This window comes from Carassius auratus, chromosome 23 (genome assembly GCF_003368295.1).
Source record: "Carassius auratus strain Wakin chromosome 23, ASM336829v1, whole genome shotgun sequence".
Taxonomy (NCBI): domain Eukaryota; kingdom Metazoa; phylum Chordata; class Actinopteri; order Cypriniformes; family Cyprinidae; genus Carassius; species Carassius auratus.
The window spans coordinates 7,693,651-7,715,529 of record NC_039265.1 but is presented as its reverse complement, the minus strand read 5'-3'; the positions used below and the strand labels follow the sequence as shown (position 1 = coordinate 7,715,529).

Here is a 21,879-nt window from a genome sequence, read left to right as displayed (position 1 = left end):
TTGGTAGTTTCAGCATTGTACAGTGTAAATGCAAAAATCGGATACGGGTCACTTTTGAAAGATGATGTAAGCGGGTCGTCAAAAAAATTGGATATAGTCAGAAAATTGGATTTGGGTATCAAGACCTGCAGTGTAAATGCTGCCTTAATGTGTTACTGTGGCTCAAGTGGAAGAGCACTGCGTTAGCAGTGCAAGGTTGTGGGTTCGATTCCCAGGGAATACGTTAGGTAAAAAATGTTAGCCTGAATGCACTGTAAGTTGCTTTGGATAAAAGCGTCTGCTAAATGCATAAATTTTATTTAAATTTGAAAAAGTGCTCAGTTGGAATGACGTGAAAAAGTGCAGAGACTATTAATGAAAGACATACATAACCACTTAACACCACTTAAAGCACAAATTAAGATTGTCAAGCAGTTAAAATAATAAATATTAAGCGCTGAAAAACCTTACAGACACCACATCAAATTTAAATGAGAACTTCGCAAATAGCAATAAATAAAGTCTGTATAACATTATACTGTACACAATATCAGAGGGAGGAGGTAGACAGAAAGGCAGCGGCTATTCATGATTTTGAAAGAAAGAAGAAGAGAGCATATGTGAGACACAAATAACTACAATAGTTATAATCTGGCTTATTACCTTCTCCACTACCGACTGGAAAAATGTTACTGTCCTGTCACATATACACAAAGCATATTCATATGAGTTTATGAATGTTTTTTTTTTTTAATGGTGGTGTTGGTGAAATCTAACCTTGAACCACAAATCCACATGTATGCACTGACCTTTGGACAGACAGAAACTCACAATCAAGTATAATTCAAGTAATTGCTTATAAAGTGAATTATAGTGCAATCGATGTTTCATTAAATGTTACCTGTCACCTAAGTGTCAGGCAAATAAATGGTCAACATGAACATCACAGGGTACATGAAGTCATTGCCAAATGCTTGGAAAAAGCTGAAAGCAGAGAATTCTAAATTCAAATTTGTTTGCATGCAGTAAATATTTAATTTACTTTCACTGTTTTAAATTTTAAACTTAGTTCATCAATTTGTATATTCCACTTTTTAACCAATACAACATTTTTTATTCTTTCTTTTAGCTTTTCAGTGGAATTATGTTACATAGTATTTCAGAAATAACATATTAGCTAACATTTAATAACATTAGTCCTAATAGTCTTGTTAAGCAGGGTGTAATACTAAATTAAGTTCAGCTATTTCCTTGTTTAGCATTTAGTAACTCTCATGCCAGCTTTTGCCAAACACATCAGGCTGTAATTATATTGTATATAGACTAACAAGTGAACATGACAATTACACCTATTGTTAAAGATTAGCATTTCATCCAAAAACATCTGGCTATGACAGGCTTTTGATGGTCACACAGTGAAACAAAATCATAAAATTCATTTCTGGTGAAAAAGCTCCCATGAACCTATTAAAGTCATTTAACCCTGATCATTGTCTAAACGCTGAATCTTTCTTGCTGTTCATATTATTACTTAATGCATCACCCTTTCCCTAAATACGCATTCAACTATACAAGTGCATTTCTGAACCGTTAAACTTTCCCACATAATTGAGTCTAGAATAAAGAATATATTGTCTAAAAGCCTCCAGATGGACTATCATCATTTTGTGTTAGGATTTATCTAGGACACTAGTGGTATATGCTAAACATATAAATAGCTCAGCAGGTGCTTACCTGCCTCCTTAAGGGGAAAGGATGTTCTGCTCTTATGCCACACAGACATAAGTAATGGGACAGCTAACTACTGCACTCACGGCTACAACAATGATGGCCATTAGTAATCCAGGTGCTTTGGCTGCACTGTACATTAACACAACACTCACTCAGAAAAATCAATGCAAACATATATGACACACACCCTCTACGGTGACGGTAAGAGGGATGCACAAAAGTTTCTTCCCATCACTTATTGTGTCCCTAAATAGGGGGAATACAATCATATTAAAGGGGTTCTTTTAGTGTCAGTCACAAAGTTAATGTCATCATGTCAGTCCATCATTCAGAACACATCATCTCGCCTCTTTACTCAGGGTAGTAGTTGTGGAAAAAGGTGAAAGCTCATTTGAAGTCCTGAACTTTATGAGCATCTCATTTGTAGGTGTAAATACATGCTAGTGATTCCCCTTCCTCATTCTTATCTTGTCTTGGATATAGACCATAGAGAACCACAGCATTAAGGTGCTGTGCTCAGACACTATCCTTGTTGCCTCAATTCATTTAACATGTGTTAACCATTCCCTAATTGCACATGACAGAAGAACAGTGATATCACTGGCTTCAATGCTTCTCCAGAGAGAAGAGCTGGTCTTATATACTCATTCCCCCTGAACCACCTCCTCCTGCGGGGTAGTGGCGAAGGCCTCCTCCTCGACGCAGGGAATGGAGCGCCACGGTGCAGCAACCTCGCATGAGAGAACCAATATGGTACATTGGCTGACCAACGCGGTGTGGACCCCGACAGAGCCACGCCACTGTGGGGACCACTGGCACGACCACTGCAAGCAAATCCACCAGGAAGTGCCGGCTCCAGTAGTTCTTTACCGGTAAACCACAGCCAGACGACTTGGACTCTGTGTTCGTAGCACTCTCGTCAACCTCATCTTCATCTTCTTCACCTATATTTATGACATGATCCCCTTCATCCCCAGCGTCTGTTAGTATACCTCGAGGCTGAGTGGTCTGTGGAAGGGGCTCTCCTTCAGTCTCAATCAATGGCTGCATGGAGCAAGGGGAGTTGCAAGGGTTTGGCAAAGGGTCTGTTACAGGTTGAGGTTGAACAGAGTTGGTTACTTGGGATCCAATGGTCTCTGTGGTCAAAGCTGTTGTGGTGGTTGGTAAGACTGTAAGGAGCTCTGGAACCGTTGTCTCCTTGACAGAGGACTCCAACACTAGATTTTCAGGTCCTTTTGTAACAGACGCATTTGGTGCCCAAGGCTCCATTGAAACAGCTGGTGCAGACTTGTTGGAAAAGTCTGTGACAGCAGAAGCTGTGGCAACTGTTGCCGTAATGGCTGATTCTGTGGCTACCGACTCCAGATCATCTCCCTCATCAGACATCCAGGTAGAGGTTGGACTGCATGCCTGGGAGCGGAAGGTGCGCTCAGCAATAGTGTCCAGATCACAGTTAAAGGATGTACTGGGACCATGGGCAGGGGCCGAAGCAGGTGCATGGTCGTAGTCCGTTTGAATGCCTTGCTCACGTAGGTGATGCAGGTATAGGTGATGATGTGACAAACATGGATGACTAGCACTAACAGTGGTCCCCATCCCGATCCCACTGCAGTGGAGTGGCACAGCTCTCGGCTCGCTGATACTCAGTGCCTCGTAGGTGGAGGAGTGTGGCAGGCGGGAGTACGCATTGAGCAGCGAGGCTGTTTCTTGAGACAAAAACGCAGCCTCCAGGAGCAGGTCTGCCCTGCTTGCTCCTCTTCCACTTTCTCCACAACAAACAAACCCGCTGTCCTGCGTGCCCTCACCTGACAAACATGGAATGTCACACCCATTTTCATTACCCCCATGTTCCTGGCCAGTCTGGTCACTTAGCTTGGTGTAGGTAGAGCTGCGGGTAAGCGAGCGAGCTGGGGAGCCTTCGGAAGACTCCACCAGGCCCTCGCTGACCTCCAGCCCTGCCCCCACCACCCCTCCACCTGCCAGTGTTTCTCCTGTTTTGGGGGTCCCGATCTGAGCCAGCTCCATGCTCTGCAATAAAGACTCCAGCTTGTGGTTCTGGAGGTTTATGTCTTGGAAGCACTTTTGCACTCCAGTGTCGGTGTCTCCCAGACTGGATCTGACAACATCAACAACCTGCTTAAGCTGCTGGATCTCCCTGCGAGCCTCCTTCAGAGCCAGCTGGGCCTCCACGCGGTGGCACTCCTCTTCAATCCAATCCTCTTGCATACGAGACAGCTGAGTGCGCAACTCATCAATCTCAGTGTCCCTAACGAAGGAGGGGAAAAAAGACAGAGGTTGTCAAAAGATGAAGCAAGGAAGGAATGTCAAGAAGTGACTGGTGGGTGAAAGACCAAAATTAAAACTGCTGTGTCAAATGTTTTCACTTAACACTTGTTTCCATCCCAGTACAGTGTGATTTTCCAACTATATAGCATTGACTGATAATTTACTTTCTTTGAAAATTTAACTTTCCTTGAACATGGTGACAGTTTAAGTTAGAGCTGCCCAACATAGTAACACAGTGGTTCAACAGCTGAGTTTGGGGAAATATCTTCTATTCGTTTGATCAGTGGGAGAAGGGGAATGTGCCTAGAATATTTAGTCACATGGCCTTTATGGCTCAGGTAATTGACTTAAAAAGTTGTGTGCCCAAAACTGAGTGCAGTAAGCAAACATGTACAAGAACAGGCGAACAACTGCCATTGTGATAAATGTAAATGCTGACCAATAGCTCTCATTAGAGCATTACACAAAAAAGCTTTAAAAACAAATTTCAATTTTCCTGATATTAGACAAATGGAGGCTGCCTTTAAAATAAACAGTTTAGAAAAGTTATAAATATTTAGATTATATTCCTTAAAAACAGAGGGAAATAAATGACAAATTACACAGTCTAAATGCTAATATTCAGCAGTTAGTGCCTTGATAGATAATTGTTACACGGTCTAGAAATCAACTAAGTACAAATTTGCATAATTCCAAAATAAAGGAATAACTTTAATTAACTGCTGCTTAAAGATCAAAGTAATTTCTTCAGACTGATGAGGTCATAAGTGCATGGGCCCTCATTTTATAAATGATTCATGCTTTACCTGTTCTGCAGTCTTTCGATGGTTTCTTTGAGCCGTGCTCTGAGGTGTCTGATACACACCTCTTTCTGTTGCAGTGGGGTAAGGTATTGCTCAGGTGGAGGGGGCCGGATACCATGGTTATCATTGCAGGAGGTGTATTTTATGTGACGCCTGATATGGATGAGAAAAGTGGTATATATTACATATAAACAAACAAGAAAGGAGAAATGCATCACTGGTCTATGGATGAGTTGTGTCTCACCTATGGGTTGGGCTTCCATCACTACCCTTGCATGACCCTGAATTGCTACTGCTGCTGAGAGAGGCATTTCCATAGGGATCACGGTTACTGACAGGTGCTTGACTCCGTCTGTAGCATAACAGAATCACAATTTCTGAGTGTCACCTTCAAGGCCACTTAGGAGGATGCAGGATGAGGAATAAACAGAATGCACAAACACACACTAACATGAACAAACGAAAAGTACAATTCCATGAAACACAAAATCAAACATGCGTACTTATGGTACAAATTGACTAACATGGCTCTCTATACTTACAGTCAACTAGGGGAGAACACCTTTTATATGTAAAGAAAAAAAAGACACCCAGCTCACATAAAACTGCAAGCACAAACTGTAACGTAATACAAACAGTTGAATTATGTGCACAGATGACAAATCATGATACGTTTTCATCATGAATCAAATATGAGAAACAAACTGGCAGCTGAACAAGCAGAAATTAACAGCAGAGCCATCTAATGAGAGGTCACTTTGCACACCACAGACATGAAATTATCTTCAACTGTGACACACATATGCAATTCGAGCTTTAAACCCCCAGTAAAATCATAAAGTTCGATTTTATAGGGACATTGTGCTGTGGTTGAAGAGTTTGAAATCCATGCTGACAGAATGCCACACAGAGAACAAAGAAAAATGAAGAATAGAAGAGAAAGAAAAAAAAGAATGTGACAGAAGGGATGATGGAGTGCTGACCGACAGTGGCGTTCCGGGGACTTTGGTGTCAGAAATCCTCTGCTCTGTCTCATAGAGACCATAATGCCTGACTCCATGGGTGTGTAGTCTAGCTCTATAAACCTGCAATAGTCAAAACTGACCCACAAACAAAAAGGAATCATTACACAGGACAGCACACACCTAACTGTCACCTTAACCTCTATTGTATATAGTTTCAAATGAATGTTTCTGTGGACATTTTCTTGTAAACTTGTTTATAAATATGGGATGAAACTGGTAGAAGCAGTTGTGCTACAAAAAGGTTATCATCTGTCATTATGCTCTATTTGTATCCACAATTTTTTTTTTTCCAATTTCCTGAAAATTATGTAAACACCGGTCACTGAAATTCCTGATGTAAAATTTTGAATGATTGCAATTTACACAATATTTGGTTAAAGTATGCAACCTTTGAGTCAAACATCCGATTGAAATGAACTTGACTCAATGAAGCTTGTTTCATTATGATCATGAAACTCTGGACACAAGGTTGCAGATCTAACAGATTACTTGACAGATTGTCTGACTAATTGATTAAGGCAGCAGTCGGGGGAGAACAGAGAGAAAGATAAAAAGGAGCTTCTTACTAATTCTGGTTGTCAGAAACACTAGCACAGGGCTGGGAAGGATCAGAGCCACTTTGCCACACTTAAAAGAATAAAAAAATCATGCTGGACATATGAGGCTTACTAAATTACTTTTGACAGAATTAGACTGTTTCCTTCATCCTTGCTGGCATTAAAAGCCTCTTTTATGGAAGCAAAAGAGATTCTAACTAACTGATTTCAAGATCTTCTGAACATGCAATTTCATTCTGTATGCTGACCTCACATAGCCTACCAAATTCATAAGAGGCAAAATAATACACAATCGCCAGTCAAATTCTAGGAGCAATAGATCATGGGGTATCTTAGAGCAAAAGGACTCTTTAATCTCCCAGAAACATTCTCTTTAGGGAAAATTAAATCTTGGGTTAGCAGCGCTGAAAGCAAGCACTTTAGGTGGTGCAGAGTGCTGTTTTTACAGGCATGATAGATAAGTCTGAATCCTGACCGATCATTTTTATTTCAGTTTTGTGAGTGAGTTTTGAGTAAATATCAGTATCAGCAGCAACCTCTAAAATCCTTATATCAGTTGACCACTGAAGTTGAAGTACAAAAATTACTAAAACTAAAATAAAAATCTATTATAAGCTAAAAAAAACATCATAATTGTAAATAATAACTAATAAAAAGGATACACACATAAACATGGCTAAAACGTACATTAAATTGAAAACTGGAAATTTAAAAATACAACCTAAAATATTAATAAATAATATAATAGTATATAAATAACACTAAAATAACTCTAAATATTGTCTAAATATAATGCTCTTGAGTTGACAACAAGCTACCAATCAAAACAGCACATTTATAGTGATACGCCACTATAACTACGGTCCACCAGGACCACCATTGGTGGGCTATAAAAGGTTTGCTGAACTACCTAACCATGAAAGCAAGCCAAGGTCATGGTTAAGGTGAGAGCGAAGCAAAGAAAATAAAAAAGCAAAGTGAAAGACCTGAAACAAACAAAGCGTGCTTGAGGAGTGATAGAGAAAAAGAGAACTCTGCTATCAATACTGATAGCAAGGAAAAGAAGGAAGAGAGAGAAAAGCAGCCAGGGTAGTTGGACAGACCAGCTACGTCCATTATGTTTTCAGTGATATGGATCAATTGAGGGAAAGTTGGGTAATGTGTAGTGAATATGTGCACAGCATTGCCACACACTCATTAGAATCACTGTGAAAATATCACATTCACTGTCGATCTCACAGATCATCATTTCAATCACAGCCAAAATGGCTTCTCGTGGAACAGATTTACAGATGATTAACTGATCCATTTGCTCTTCCTCTGAGCTTCTGCCAAAGACCGGTGAGTTCAGCGTAAACTGCCCTCTCAGATCCTAACATCAGCATCAGTGGTAGCAGGTAATGGGCTGGTTTTAAATTGGCGTGTGAATGCCCAGTGCAGCAGTGTTAACTACATGACCATGCCCTACTATAGGGTACTGAATCAGAGTCTCACACAGGGGACGCAGAGGGAGACGACAGCATTTGCTGCAAGTGGTGTTTAGGCTGTAGGGCCTTCAGCAGGTTGAATCTGAGGAAACAGAGATGAGACAGACGCACAGAGCTGGGCTCTACTGCAATATTACCATTAAAACGCATCGCCACTACTATATATGAGTTGCACACAGGCGTGGCTTAAAATTTTTAACAGTTTCCAAAACATTAAGCACAAATATTGATTTCTGAAGGATAAATACATTTTGAAATCAGTTATTTAAAAATGTTATAATTTTTGTTCACAATATTACAATATATTGATGAAATAAATGCAGCCTTGCATAAGAGACTAATCATACGGATCCCAAACTAATGAACATTAGTGTACATTTGTGAGTATGTGTTTAATATCCAAGTACATTAATGTGCTTAGAAATCTTTTAAACTGGCCCCTTAGAAAGTTTTTATACAATCTGGCACTTGTAGGGTGAAAAGGTCTTGACAGCAGAGAGAGAAATTGAAAGTGCTAAATAGCGGATGTACAGTAGTAATGACGGCAGCAGAGGAAAGAGAGAGAAAGGATTATCGAAGCACTTGAAGCACAAAAGGTCGTTAAACTGCAGCAGAGATCATACTGTGATTAAGAGCGTTAAACAGCAGCTAGATGGGTTAGATATTACAGCGAAGCACCAACGCAGCTGCAAGTCTGATAGAAAGATTTGAAGAGAGACAAAAGGTGCCGTACTTGCGTGATCCAGAGCCAGATCTTTTATTCGAAGGTGAAGACATGGAGTCAGCAGTCCTCTCCTTCCTTTTTCCTTCTTCAGCTGGATCTGTCTTCCTCGCTGTCAACACAGCATGAAAAGCTCAGCTGCAGCCAGCCTGAAAAAAACACAAGAACACAGACAATGTCGTCAGTTTGACTTGAGGAAATGATTCTCTATATCAAACCATGTATCAACCCTCATCTCATTTACATAACAGCTGGTTCCTAAGGAGGTACATTCTAAAAAGGAATATTTCAGGTTTGTTGCAGCACTGTAATATTATTAAAGTGACAGTTCACCCAAAAATGTAATCATTTTCCTACCTTCCATGTCAGTCCAAACCTAAATGACTTTCTATGGTCTGCAGAAAATTAAAGAAACACTTTTTTTTTTAAATGTAGTGTTTTGAAAATGCATTTTTCTGTTCATGTTCCATAGAACAAGGAGTGAATGATTTCAAAAGTTTTCACTTTTAAGTGAACTGTCCCTTTAAGATGTCAACTTAATGTTTGCATTTTTCTCTTACATTAAAAGTGAAGCAGATCATGCCATCAAAGTCAAAAGGACACATAAGAATCTGTTTATTTCATCTAATCTATCTGATCTCTTCACACTCAGCATGCCTGGCAGCAGCATTGCTTGCGGAGCTGTAATATATTTAACATTGTGCTGATATCTACAGACTGGTTGGTCTCTGACTCTGCGTTGGTGCGAGGCCAGACAACAGAAATAACAGAGCTTTAACTTTCACAATCAGATTACTCAGTGAAATCATGATCTACCCAGAAGCTTCATTCCTGATACAGCTAGAATATTTAATTTGAGAGAAACAGACAAAAGAGGAAATGGTAAAAAGCAGCGATTTCTACTACATTGTGCATCCTGAGACACATGGTGAGCGAAAAGAGGGATTAATGATCTAAATAATTAAAAAGGATCTGGCACAGCTTAGTATAAGCAATGATACACTGCAATATGCTCCTCATAATGAGCAACTCAATCCTTTATCATAATGATATGACCTTTTAACCACTTGGGGTTTGTTGGGTGATGAAAATGAACACAACAGACCGCTGTTATTATGGTCAACAAAAAACTTAAGAAGCATTTTCATTAAGTGAAATAAAGGTGAAATAAATAAGAAATAATTAAGATGAAAAATTAAGTGTAAGTGAAATAAAAAGTAAAGAAAACAAAATTAGAATGATGAAAGCTCATTAAAGCAACACAAAATTATATTATTAATAAATAACTACATTGTGAATAAATAAACAGGGGTCTAATATATTTTTTAGTGGAAACTGTGCAGTCGCTGAGTCAGTATCAGGACCGTGTGGTGTCCCTCTGACGCAGAGTGAGTCATAATGTAGAGAGCAGCTGTGAGATCCATCCTATCTGTTTGAACTTTGCACCAATGCAGAAGACTACAGTCTCAGTCTTTCTAATTTTATACCGTCTGCCTAGTTTGTATCAAGTTCAGATCATTCAGATCAAATGGAAAATGAACTAATAAACTTAACTTTGTGTGTGGCTCATAAATTAAGCAGACATGTCTGAAGAAGGAGTTATTGAAAAACATATGTGAAAGCAAGTACAAATACAAATATAAAAATATGAATTGCATAGAAAAGAACACTGTATTTGCACTAGGAAGAATTAAGAGAATATATTTTGATGATGAAATCTGCTGTGTCATGCTCCTGCTACAGCACTGGATGACCTCTGGCTGCTGTCGTATGAGATGTGCAGAAAGCTGCAGATGAGTGATTGTTATGACCCAGCACGTCTCTTCTCTCTCACAGGCCACATTCAAGATATATTACTGCAGAAACACTTGCTCATAAATCATGTCAAGCTGGAAAAACAACAAATATATATACATATATATATAAAAGCACTATAAAGTAGTCCGTATAATTTATTCTCCATAAGATGTCAGAAGCCATATAATGAGGAGTAGACTGAAATTTATGTATTCTGGCATTGTTAACTAATAACAGAACTATTAAATAATAGTTTTCATTAACTGAAATAAAGCTAGGTTACACTTTATTTAAAGGTGTCCTTGTAACAGTGTAATTATACATTTAAGTACTGAGTAATATTAATTAAAGGAAATTTTAATTTCGGGGTGGAGTAACCATTTAACTACATGTACTTAGGCATAGGACTGGGCAATAAATCGAAAAGATGATTATCACAATATAATTTTCCTCGATAAAACTGTATGAAGTGTTCAATAAATGTTCAATATAATGTTCATGAGCCAAAAGTGGAATGAAAGAGTGCCACTCATTTGAATCGCGGCACATGGACCATTTATCCACTCAGCTCAAGGTTCAAAACCGCAGCGCAGTGCGAGTTTACCAGCAGATACCTTTACTCGCTGACAAGTCTTGGTCACGTGAGATTCAGTGTAAAGCCAGGTGACAAGGAAGTTGACCGGAAGTTGAAGTCGGGTGGGGGCTGCCATCTTTTAGCAGAACTTCACTTGCGTTAGCATTCCCATTGACTCCCATTCATTTTGGCGTCACTTTGACAGCGAATAACTTTACATCTGAGGCGTTTAAAGACTCCATTTGTCCATTATTTATTTCTAAAGATAATGTATAAAGGGCTCCATTACCTTCTATGTTACATTATGGCCCCGTAGAAACAGTTTTTGTAAAAAGTAGGCTAACGATTGCGTCATAACCACGCGACTCTCTGTCGCATTACCGTACAGACAGGTGGAGAAGCTCGCAGGCAATTAACTTAATATGGCGTACTGGCGTTACATTTTAAAATACTATACAAAATAATTAATCAGAATACTTACTCCTGCTCACTCACGACAAAGAACTCCCCGCTCAAGCTCGCCGTCTCTGCAAGATTAACGATGGCATTTTGCACGCACAGCTACTAGAAGATCTACATCTGTCAGACAGGTTGCTGACGTCATCAAGCTTAGTTTGAGTCTGCGCGTCAGAAACGGAAGTGCTAAAAAACGCTAAAAATGGGCTTCACTTATCTCAGTTGAGTTCCAATGGGGTGGTCACTGTGTCCATTTCTTTTACTGTATATGTGTAAAGCTGCTTGAGTTTAGCAAACAGGAACAACCAGGGTCGGCAGCAGAGCGCATAAAGTGAGGGGGCAGGTGCTGGGGGTTACTTTGGAAAACAATTGTTTCTGAAAGTCATCTTCAGGTGCAATGGAAAAACGCAAAGTTCAATTTAACAATATATAGCTTAGTTTAATATATGAACTGGATGTTCGTCAACTATTGCATGCAGTAGTAGATTCCTGTGTTAACAGTTCTGTAAAATAACCTACTGGAAGCTCTGTAGGTTTGTTGTATAGGCCTATAGCTAAAAATATTACAATTACTAACATGCAATAACATTTTCAATAACTTCCATTGCTGAAAAAAAGAAGAATGTAGGCCTAGAAATGTATGTCATACTGTATACACAATTAATCGCATATTTTCGGGTACTGCACACTAATAACTAAGTTTCGTATAAGTCGCATTTTCAGAAATAATAACGGCAATCCTAATAATGTTATAATGTACCAACATTATGAACACTAGGCCTATATGATATTTTAGTTCCTCTCACTTAACCGTACCAGAACAGAACAGCAATTCAAAATATATCATTCTAATGGATAAAATATAACTGAAGTAGGGTATATAATAATATGGGCTTAGCAAAAAACAAGCCAAAACAAATTAATTGAAAATGAAACGCAAGGTAGAGTTGGGCTTACTTCTCTTATTAGACAATTAAGACAAATGTGTCCATATTCGCCATGTAGCCTTTTTGAAGCTAAACTATTAGAGTATTTATTAGGTAAAATAGCATTTGTAGTTACACACGCATTCCAGTATCGACAGAAAAATATTTTAAAAGGCAAAAAAAAAAAAAAAAAAAAAAAAACTAAAATCATATAGTTATTTTTTTTCTATGGTATTGAGGTGTGCTATATGTGTGGTTTTACCTGTGTTTATCATGATCTAAATCTATGCTATGGAAGACCAATGGTTAATTAAAGGGGGGGTGAAATGCTATTTCATGCATACTGAGTTTTTTACACTGTTAAAGAGTTGGATTCCCATGCTAAACATGGACAAAGTTAAAAAAATTAAGTTGTACGTTTGAAGGAGTATTTTTGTTCCAAAGATACTCCTTCCGGTTTGTCACAAGTTTCATAAAGTTTTTTTCGAGTATGGCTCTGTGTGACGTTAGATGGAGCGGAATTTCCTTATATGGGTCCTGAGGGCACTTCTTCCGGAAGAGCGCGCGCTCCCATAGAGCAGAGCAGAGAGAGCACAGACTTTCACTGATCAGAGCGAGAGACAGAAATGTCACCAAAGCACAGCAGACCAAAAAAAAAAAAAAAACAGCATTAAGGGACCAGTGGATGGAGTTTATTTTTACAGAGAATCAACGGAGTTGTGCAAGTGTTTTTGTTTGTTCCCTGCATTTCGAAGATGCTTGTTCACAAACAAGGCCCAGTTTGACGCCGGATTTGCACATCGTTTATTTCTTAAGGATGATGCAGTCCCAACGAAAAAGGGTCACGATCGTGTGTTGGAACCGCAGGCGGTGAGTAAAACCGCTTCAAATATCTCTGTGTTGTTAACTTAGCTATCGGCGCGTAAGCACATCAAGTAAACAACATGCGATGTTGGCATCAAACTGCACTTCCCACATGTACAGCTTTAAAGAAAAAAGAAGACGACATAAAGTGGAACTTAATCATTTTCCAAAACCACTAAGGAAATATATACAGTTTCAATACATACCACATAGAGACGTCCTGCTGTAGTCGTTGCTGCTGCTGACCTTGTTCAATTTCAGCCTCTGGATCGGATTCTGTATCATAAATAAACGGCTGAATCTGACTGTTAGCCATGGTTTGTTTTGGATGTTTTTTTCCTCAAGGTAATATCACAGCTTCCAAACGCTCTCAACGCAAAAGCCTACTGGCGCTCGTGATTCTTAAGCACCGCCCACACGTCACGCCTCCAGCGGTATAGACTATCTTTCTCTTATAAATATAATAAAAATAAAGACTTTTTGGAGTTATGAAGGATGCAGTACTTACTCTATAGATTAACAGGATATTGAGTGAAAATGAGCATTTCACCCCCCTTTAAAAAATTTACATCTGTATCTTAACTCAAGCTACTACTATTATCCAATGTGACATCAGAGAATAATTTAAAATATTGTATCATTGCATTCTACGGCACCTTTACATAAAAATAAATGTAAAATTGATATATGAAAAAAAATGACTAAAGCAAATATCAATCTTTCAATCTTACTAAAACTTACTAAAAATAAAATAAAAACCTTTTAAAAATAAAAAATAAGAATACATTTCAGAATAAATCATAATTGTACAAATAACACTAAAACAACACTGAATTCACATTTAACTCAATCACTGAGTCATTATTGAGTTCATCAGTTTAATTTATTAACAAAATCCTTAGGTTAACAGTCATGGTCACTATGATATTTGTATGGAAATACCTGTGTAGAGTCTTCAAAATCTTTTGTTGTTGTTGTTGTTGTTTTTACAGAAGAAAGAAAATATGTTTGGAATTAAAAAAATGAATAAATAATCCAGAATGTAGGCTCATATTTACATTAAATAATCTTATCATTAAATTAAATAATATCAGAATGTTTACTTGCAGAACTATTTCTTTAAAAAATCTGGTGCCACCCTTAATAAAAATGAGTAAACCCATCTTATGTTTGCCTAAATCTTTTGGGAGCCAGACTAAGATAGGTAAGAAAGTGATCAGAAGTAAGTACTTATGAAGTCATTTATCATGTCATCCATCCTCATGGGTGCTTAGAGAGAAGTGATCAGTCAGTGGATTGAATGGAGCTAAATGTATCCAGTGTGGACGGATAAATGCAGCATGAATGCTCTGAAGTGCATTAACAATGCAGCAGCTCTGTCATGTCACAAACAAAAACTATATTTGAGTAGTTGTAATCAGTGCAATTACAAATAGTAGATTTATCAATTAATCAACACTATATTTACCTCACAAACAATTACAAATAGTAAGAAATACATAATAAACATTTCCAGTGACACTATACTTAATGTCAATATAGAGAATGAATGTAGATAAAGTGATTTTGATTTTTGATATAAGAGAGATCCAAATGCCTACATCAATGTCATTCCACAACAGTTTAGGATTAACTGAAAGGGATATTTCATCCAAAATAAAAAATTCTGTCATCATTTACTCAACCTAAAGTTGGAGCTGTTCTGGCGGTTGACGTCGGACATATTTGTTGTGCGCACGCCTCTGAAATATGCTAGTCTCAGGAGTTTGTTAAGAGGAGCAAAAGAAGTGAAGTTTCCTCACTTTAGCAAAGTAAATCTAGTCTCCTCTTGGCTTATATTGAAATCCTCCAACATTTTTCTTTACAAATCCTCGGTTTTTACTTTTAATTCATGACCGGAATTTTGTTTTGTTCTCTCTCTGCGTTTGCCGATGTCCTATGTTATTCGCCGGAACAGCTTCCGTGTACCAGTTAGATGGAGTGAGAGAGAAGTGTTATGTTTGAAATATGGATCATTTTCATACAAAAATGCATGGAATCACTACAGAAGGCCATATGTAAATATGTTATTGATATCAAGTGTGCTCATTGTAGCTGAACCAATGTTTAAGGAAATGCTTTGGGAGATTGGCCTACATGCTGAGAAGATGTAGAGCAGTCACTATGGAGACAGTCATCCAGCCACTATTCTAGAACGTAAACTCCTCAAGTGTTGTGAATGGCTTTCCTGGCTTGTGTGTATGTGGTGAGACAGACAGACGGGATGGCATGTTGGGCACATTACACAACCACAAGGCAGGCCTCAATGGCACGTCTGCATGCAATAAACAGCAACCTGCACAAAGGAGAAAGTGATAATTGCTGTAATACCGGAGAGATTACTACTAGTGATGCACCATGACACACTGTACAGTTAAACATGATTTAATATGTTCAAAATAATGTTAACTTGCTTGATTGTGATGAAGACTACACATGATGCTCTTTCCAGATCCTCACAAATCCACTTTTAAGCACACTTTCTCTGCAGTCCTCAAGTCCTTACAGGGATGCAAGGTCATACAGCACCCTAGGCCCTACAACTACCCGTCCCTGTCACGACTCACAGAGCACAATACGTGCTGAAATCAGATCAGCAATAAAGCATTCCCAGGGCTACAGAACGACAAATAATAAGTTATAAAAACACAGGTCTAGATTACAAGAGTATGGTAGCGCAATACCAAAACAACTATACGCATGCTCGTTGCAGGGAAACATCTGCTGTGAGCGCGCACATCGAAAGACCGATACACAAAATGTGTGCGAAACGCGGCGTGCAAATAAACAACATTTAGCTTGCGAATGTGATATATCGTTTTGTTCGGTACATTCAGACTTCATATAAAGCCTTTACCTGGCGCGTCACAGTCCTTGGTTTGTCCTACACAAGGGAAATGCATAAGGAGTCTTTCGCTACAAAGATACATCACGATTCGCACGTCATACTGCAATGCAAAACATTTGACATGTACCTGGTTGCAGCCTTACGGCGAGAATCAGCTTGCCTTCATGTAAACAGCAGTGTTTTGTCGTGTTTACCCGGGTGCTCGTCCCCGTCAAGGACTCCGCCACAGCGGTGCTCCGCTGCTCGGGAGGGCGAGTCGACGGGGCGGTGCTGCTGCTGATGATGAGAGGGATTCTGGCGCATGAGGTTGGTTTGAGAGCCTCGTGAGGGAAGACGAACGTTGACATGAAAGCAGATGCGTAATAGTATGACGATTTCCTTAAAGGGGACTACACCACTTGAAGTTGTGAGGACATGCGGTGTTATTGTTGTTTCCGTTTAATTATTTACATTTTAAAGGAACTGTTGTCAGCAATGTTCAGATAGACGCACAACTGTCTTTTGACACCCAATCACCAAAACGTGAACTATAAAACTTAAATATGTAAATATAAAAGATAAATCACTAGCCTACATATTAAATATTTGTATCGAAAATCTATAATAGAATATATTGAATATATATATATATATATATATATATATATATATATATATATATATATATATATATATATATATATATATATATATATATATATATATATATATATATATATATTAGTTTCTGTTTACCGGAACGCTATGAAAATAGGCCAATGTAGGCTATTTAAGGAAGTGTTGCTTTTAAGACCTCGCTCTCCCCACCAACCAAACACAATTTTAGGGGCTGTATTTGCAGTAAAATCAGCGTGGTTATTTCAACCTGCAAAACTTCACTGCACTTATTTACTGGAGAAGAACTCAAGTGGGAAGTGTCGAAGTCAATTAGAAATTACCGAGAGAAGTTAAATAGATAAAAATAGAAGCAAGCTATAATGGAACCCTTAAAATAACCACCCAGTCTAAAATAATAAGCACACATTTTCCAGGCATTACACTCACATGGGAGTCTAGTTTGGTTACGTCCGCCTAATCAGTCAGATATCATATATCCAATACTCTTCGAGAGTAGAAGGAAAAACTGAAAGTCTTTCAGCACCACGGACAGCGATTTCCAGGTTTTCCTCATTGACTCGATACTCGATACTCCATATGTGGCGATGAAGCTGGTTGTTATTGTGAAATACCCAGTGGAGAAAGAAAGAAAGAAAGAAAGAAAGAAAGAAAGAAAGAAAGAAAGAAAGAAAGAAAGAGAGAGAGAAAGAGAGAAAGAGAGAAAGAAACTTTGGAACAGAAATGTTTAATAAAACAATTTATTTGGCCTCAGAATTAATGTTTTGTCCATGATCTGCCATGCACAAACAGAAAGTGATATATATATATATATATATATATATATATATATATATATATATATATATATATATATATATATATATAAATACTATAAATAAGAAACTAAATCTGCCAGCAGGTGGCGGTAAATGCCTTTCGTTCGATTCGTTCAAACGGCTGATTCATTCAGGAGTTATTTAAACGGCTCTTCCTATGAGTGGTCTTTTAAAGTTGGTTCACACGATTCGTTCATAACGAGCATTCATTCAGAAAATAAACGCTGCTGTGTTGCTGGAGACTCACAACAATTCTGCTGTAGCTTTAAAGGTAATATGTTCTCTGCACAATTGAGCAAAAACACATACTATTTTGTTAAAATATAACACAATATCAACTTATACTTATACAACTTATGTACTGACGGAACTGTATAAATCACATTTAAACTCCTGAAATTCGGGACAAAATCAGCACTCATCTGATATTACTCTCGCTGCTCGTGCGACATCGCTTATCGTATGCTATATAACTTATATAAACTATATATAAATTCATAGCCAGCCCAGAACATGACCTTATTAATGATTAATTAGCATACTCAAGTAAATGAGTGAGGCCTGTATTTGTTTGTCACAGGGATGAAGAAAACATGAAATGAAATAATAATTATTATAAAATGATCAGAGTAATTATAAAAATAATTTGCTTGACATTTGAACAAAAATACAAAATGCAGTCCGATCTTAACAACAACGGGAATTTAAAAAAGGCCCTATTAATCCAGCACAATACACTCAACAGATTCCAATTATGACGTGAGAAGTGCAGCAGATACATAGGCATTCTTTTCTAGAATTCTCTGTTGGGAGTTTTGGCGATTGTTGTGGTTGGTGTTTTTCGTGCTTTTAGCGAGTTTCTACAGTTTTTGCATTTCTTCGGTTGTTGATTTTCGGTTTTTGACTCTCTTTTGGACTTTGACTGTCGGCTTTGGATTCGCTTTGTATATTGACTCTCGGTTTTTGACTCGTTTCTGTTTTTGACGCTCGATTTTTTACTCGGTTTGGACTCCCGGTTGACCCTTTTCTGTTTTTGACTCTCGGCTTCGGATTAGGATTTGTTGTGAACCGGAAAGAAACATCCTTTCCTAAAATGGGTGTGATTGGTGTTTTATCAGTGTGTGTAAGTATGTGCTATGGACACAACTGATTATATACAATATTTACAAATGTTGAATGTTCATTAATGAACTTGTGTTATTCAATTTTCATACATCAGCGTACTTGGTTTGTTTTAGTAGTCAAGTATTGTAATTAATTAACAAAATTTTGTAAAATGGTCTTTTTTTACATGAAAAAACACAGAAAAAATGTTTTCTGACCATAGATAGGTATTTAAATGCATATTTGTCAGACAAGTAACAGCTTATGTAAATTTACTATCTTATGCACTATGTGCTGTTAACCTTCCTGATTTCTTTTCTGCTGAACTTTTGTTTTGTGCAGGTGGAAACACCAAGAGCCGTGTTCGGTGTGCCCCTCATCAGACTGAGGAAGAGCGGACAGATGAGGCAGGGTCTTCCTCTGGTGCTCACACACATAGTGGAGTTTGTGGAGAAGCATGGTGAGTGTTTGATAGTGTTTCTCAGTGTTTGTCACTTGTATGTAGTGGTTATGTGTATTTGCAAAATGTGTGTTTGTGTTTAGGTCTCAGTGAGATTGGCCTGTTCAGAACCTGTGGTTCAGTGAAACGCTGCAAGGAACTGAGGAAAAGTTTTGATGAAGGAGGCTTTCCAGAGTTTGACCCTTGGGATATTCTTGCTTTGGCCTCCTTATTGAAAGTTTTCCTCAGGGAATTGCCTGGAGGACTTATTCCAGAGCCACACAGAACACAGCTGCTGAAGGTGTTCAAGGGTAAGAGAAGTTGAGGTGGTGATGAGTTAACATTTTTGATCTTGCTGCACAACAAATTAGATTTAAAAGATCCGACTCAGTCTTACTGAATCTTGCAGATTCACAAAAGGAAGAACTGAATCAGGCTGTGAGGACCGTGCTGAACAGTCTTCCAGAGGAACATTTTAATGTCCTCTGCTACCTAATGTTCTTCCTGTCCCGTGTTGCTGCTGAGAGTCATCTAAATCTTATGACATCTAAAAACTTGTCTGTAGTTTTTGGACCCAGCATTTTTCAGTAAGTCTATGTATGTGCGTATTCAGCCGATTAAGTTTTTCTGAACACATTACCAAATAACTTAAGGACTGAGAACTCACACAAGTTTTCAGGATATTATAAGAAACAGAGACCTGTCTGATGGAGCTGTCAGTCATAAAACAATGATGGGCTGTGTGGTGTATTTAGTAAGGTGACGTGTTTGTTATTTCCATGTGCAGCATTCCTTTGGGCCCCACCATGGTTGAAGAACAGGGGCAGTGTAATGCTCTGATTGAGCACCTGCTGGATAACCTGATCCACCTGCTGCCAAACATGTACCCTCATGCATCCACCAGCAACACAGCAGTGAGCTTATACTACGTTATAAGTTTGTTTCAAATGATGGTTGTGTGTTTGTGTGATTGACTTAATGAATTGAATCAGAATCTTGGTAAATTGTTGGCCATTGCTAGTGTGTAATAGTGGAAATTATAAAATATAGTTTTTATTATTGTTTTAGAGATTGAAAAAGCTTAAAAATGTGTTTGTGTGTTAAAGGAGGAAAGGGACTGGACTAATGGAGAGTGTGTCCCACAGCTGCCACTCACAGAGATCAAGTACATATGCTGAAAACACACACACTACTGTGCAGATCTTTGCTGTTAGAAAGCAGTTGTTAATCAAATGCATGCACAGATCACATACACCCCCGAACATGCATAAATATGATGCAGATTTTTATGGATGTATTATAACTCATTTATTGTAGTGTTTGTGAGTTTGTTTTCATGTTTGCTCTGTGTGTGTTTTTCTAGATTAGAGCTGCCTAAAATTGGAAAACGTGGGCGACTAAGAAAAAGATTAAGAGGTTTTTGGAGAAAGCTTTGCTCATGCACTTATAGGTACACAGTATGATCTCTTGGTGAAAAAGACTGATTTGGTTTGTTGTTCTGTGCATGTGCCCATATAACATATAGAAATGAAGGTCAGATGAGTGTGTTTAGACTGAGTTAAGTCTAAATAAGTTAAATGTTGAGTGACAAAACACTGATTTCTGATTTATTTCTTTTTAATTTTTTGTCACAGCAATGACATAGAGAGTGGAGGGGCCTTTTCAGGAATACAGACCTGGAAGTAGGAGAGTAGAAGGCAATGAGTCACCAGATGACAATAAAATGGTGAGGGTAACTGTAAGACAACAGGGCCAGTGAGGACACTGGGGATAGTGAGAGTCACCACAAGACATTGAGGCCAGTGAGGTTCATCAAAAGACACAGGGGCCAGTGAGAGTCACCACAAGACATTGAGGCCAGTGAGGTTCATCAAAAGACACAGGGGCCAGTGAGAGTCACCACAAGACATTGAGGCCAGTGAGGTTTATCAAAAGACACCGGGGCCAGTGAGAGTCACCACAAGACATTGAGGCCAGTGAGGTTCATCAAAAGACACCGGGGCCAGTGAGAGTCACCACAAGACATTGAGGCCAGTGAGGTTCATCAAAAGACACCGGGGCCAGTGAGAGTCACCACAAGACATTGAGGCCAGTGAGGTTCATCAAAAGACACCGGGGCCAGTGAGAGTCACCACAAGGCACCCGGGGGCAGTGAGAGTCACCACAAGACACCGGGGGCAGTGAGAGTCACAACAAGGCACCGGGGCCAGTGAGAGTCACCACAAGACACTGGGGCCAGTGAGAGTCACCACAAGACACTGGGGGCAGTGAGAGTCACCACAAGACACTGGGGCCAGTGAGAGTCACCACAAGACACTGGGGCCTGCACTGGGGCCAGTGAGAGTCACCACAAGGCACTGGGGGCAGTGAGAGTCACCACAAGACACCGGGGCCAGTGAGAGTCACCACAAGACACCGGGGCCAGTGAGAGTCACCACAAGGCACAGGGGGCAGTGAGAGTCACCACAAGACATTGAGGCCAGTGAGAGTCACCAAAAGACACTGGGGGCAGTGAGAGTCACCACAAGACACCGGGGGCAGTGAGAGTCACCACAAGACACCGGGGGCAGTGAGAGTCACCACAAGACACCGGGGGCAGTGAGAGTCACCACAAGACACCGGGGGCAGTGAGAGTCACCACAAGACACCGGGGGCAGTGAGAGTCACCACAAGACACTGGGGGCAGTGAGAGTCACCACAAGACACCGGGGGCAGTGAGAGTCACCACAAGACACTGGGGGCAGTGAGAGTCACCACAAGACATTGAGGCCAGTGAGAGTCACCACAAGACATCAGGGCCAGTGAGAGTC

The 21,879-nt window shown here is 39.2% G+C and overlaps 2 protein-coding genes across 8 annotated transcripts; one reads left to right on the top strand and one right to left on the bottom strand.

The window, feature by feature from the left end:
* Positions 1–726: 726 nt before the first annotated feature.
* On the bottom strand, positions 727–16,487 carry LOC113041151 (syntaphilin-like). Of its 7 annotated transcripts, none has more exons than XM_026199518.1 (7): positions 16,221–16,487; positions 16,103–16,129; positions 7,876–8,738; positions 5,783–5,899; positions 5,044–5,151; positions 4,803–4,952; positions 727–3,976 (listed from the first exon to the last, which is right to left on the bottom strand). In XM_026199518.1, exons 3-7 carry the CDS (start codon positions 8,016–8,018, stop codon positions 2,347–2,349), a joined length of 2,148 nt encoding a protein of 715 aa, XP_026055303.1. In that variant the 5' UTR covers positions 8,019–8,738; positions 16,103–16,129; positions 16,221–16,487; the 3' UTR covers positions 727–2,346. The 7 variants fall into 7 exon arrangements, with proteins under 7 accessions (XP_026055303.1, XP_026055304.1, XP_026055302.1 ...); XM_026199519.1 differs by lacking the exon at positions 16,103–16,129 and having other exon boundaries at positions 7,876–7,950; positions 8,602–8,738; XM_026199517.1 differs by lacking the exon at positions 16,103–16,129.
* Positions 16,488–18,358: 1,871 nt separating this feature from the next.
* LOC113040860 (protein FAM13A-like) lies at positions 18,359–20,972 on the top strand. The gene is made up of 8 exons (XM_026199062.1): positions 18,359–18,649; positions 18,973–19,090; positions 19,174–19,380; positions 19,479–19,656; positions 19,857–19,983; positions 20,176–20,234; positions 20,433–20,519; positions 20,704–20,972. Exons 1-8 carry the CDS (start codon positions 18,620–18,622, stop codon positions 20,753–20,755), a joined length of 858 nt encoding a protein of 285 aa, XP_026054847.1. The 5' UTR covers positions 18,359–18,619; the 3' UTR covers positions 20,756–20,972.
* Positions 20,973–21,879: the final 907 nt, after the last annotated feature.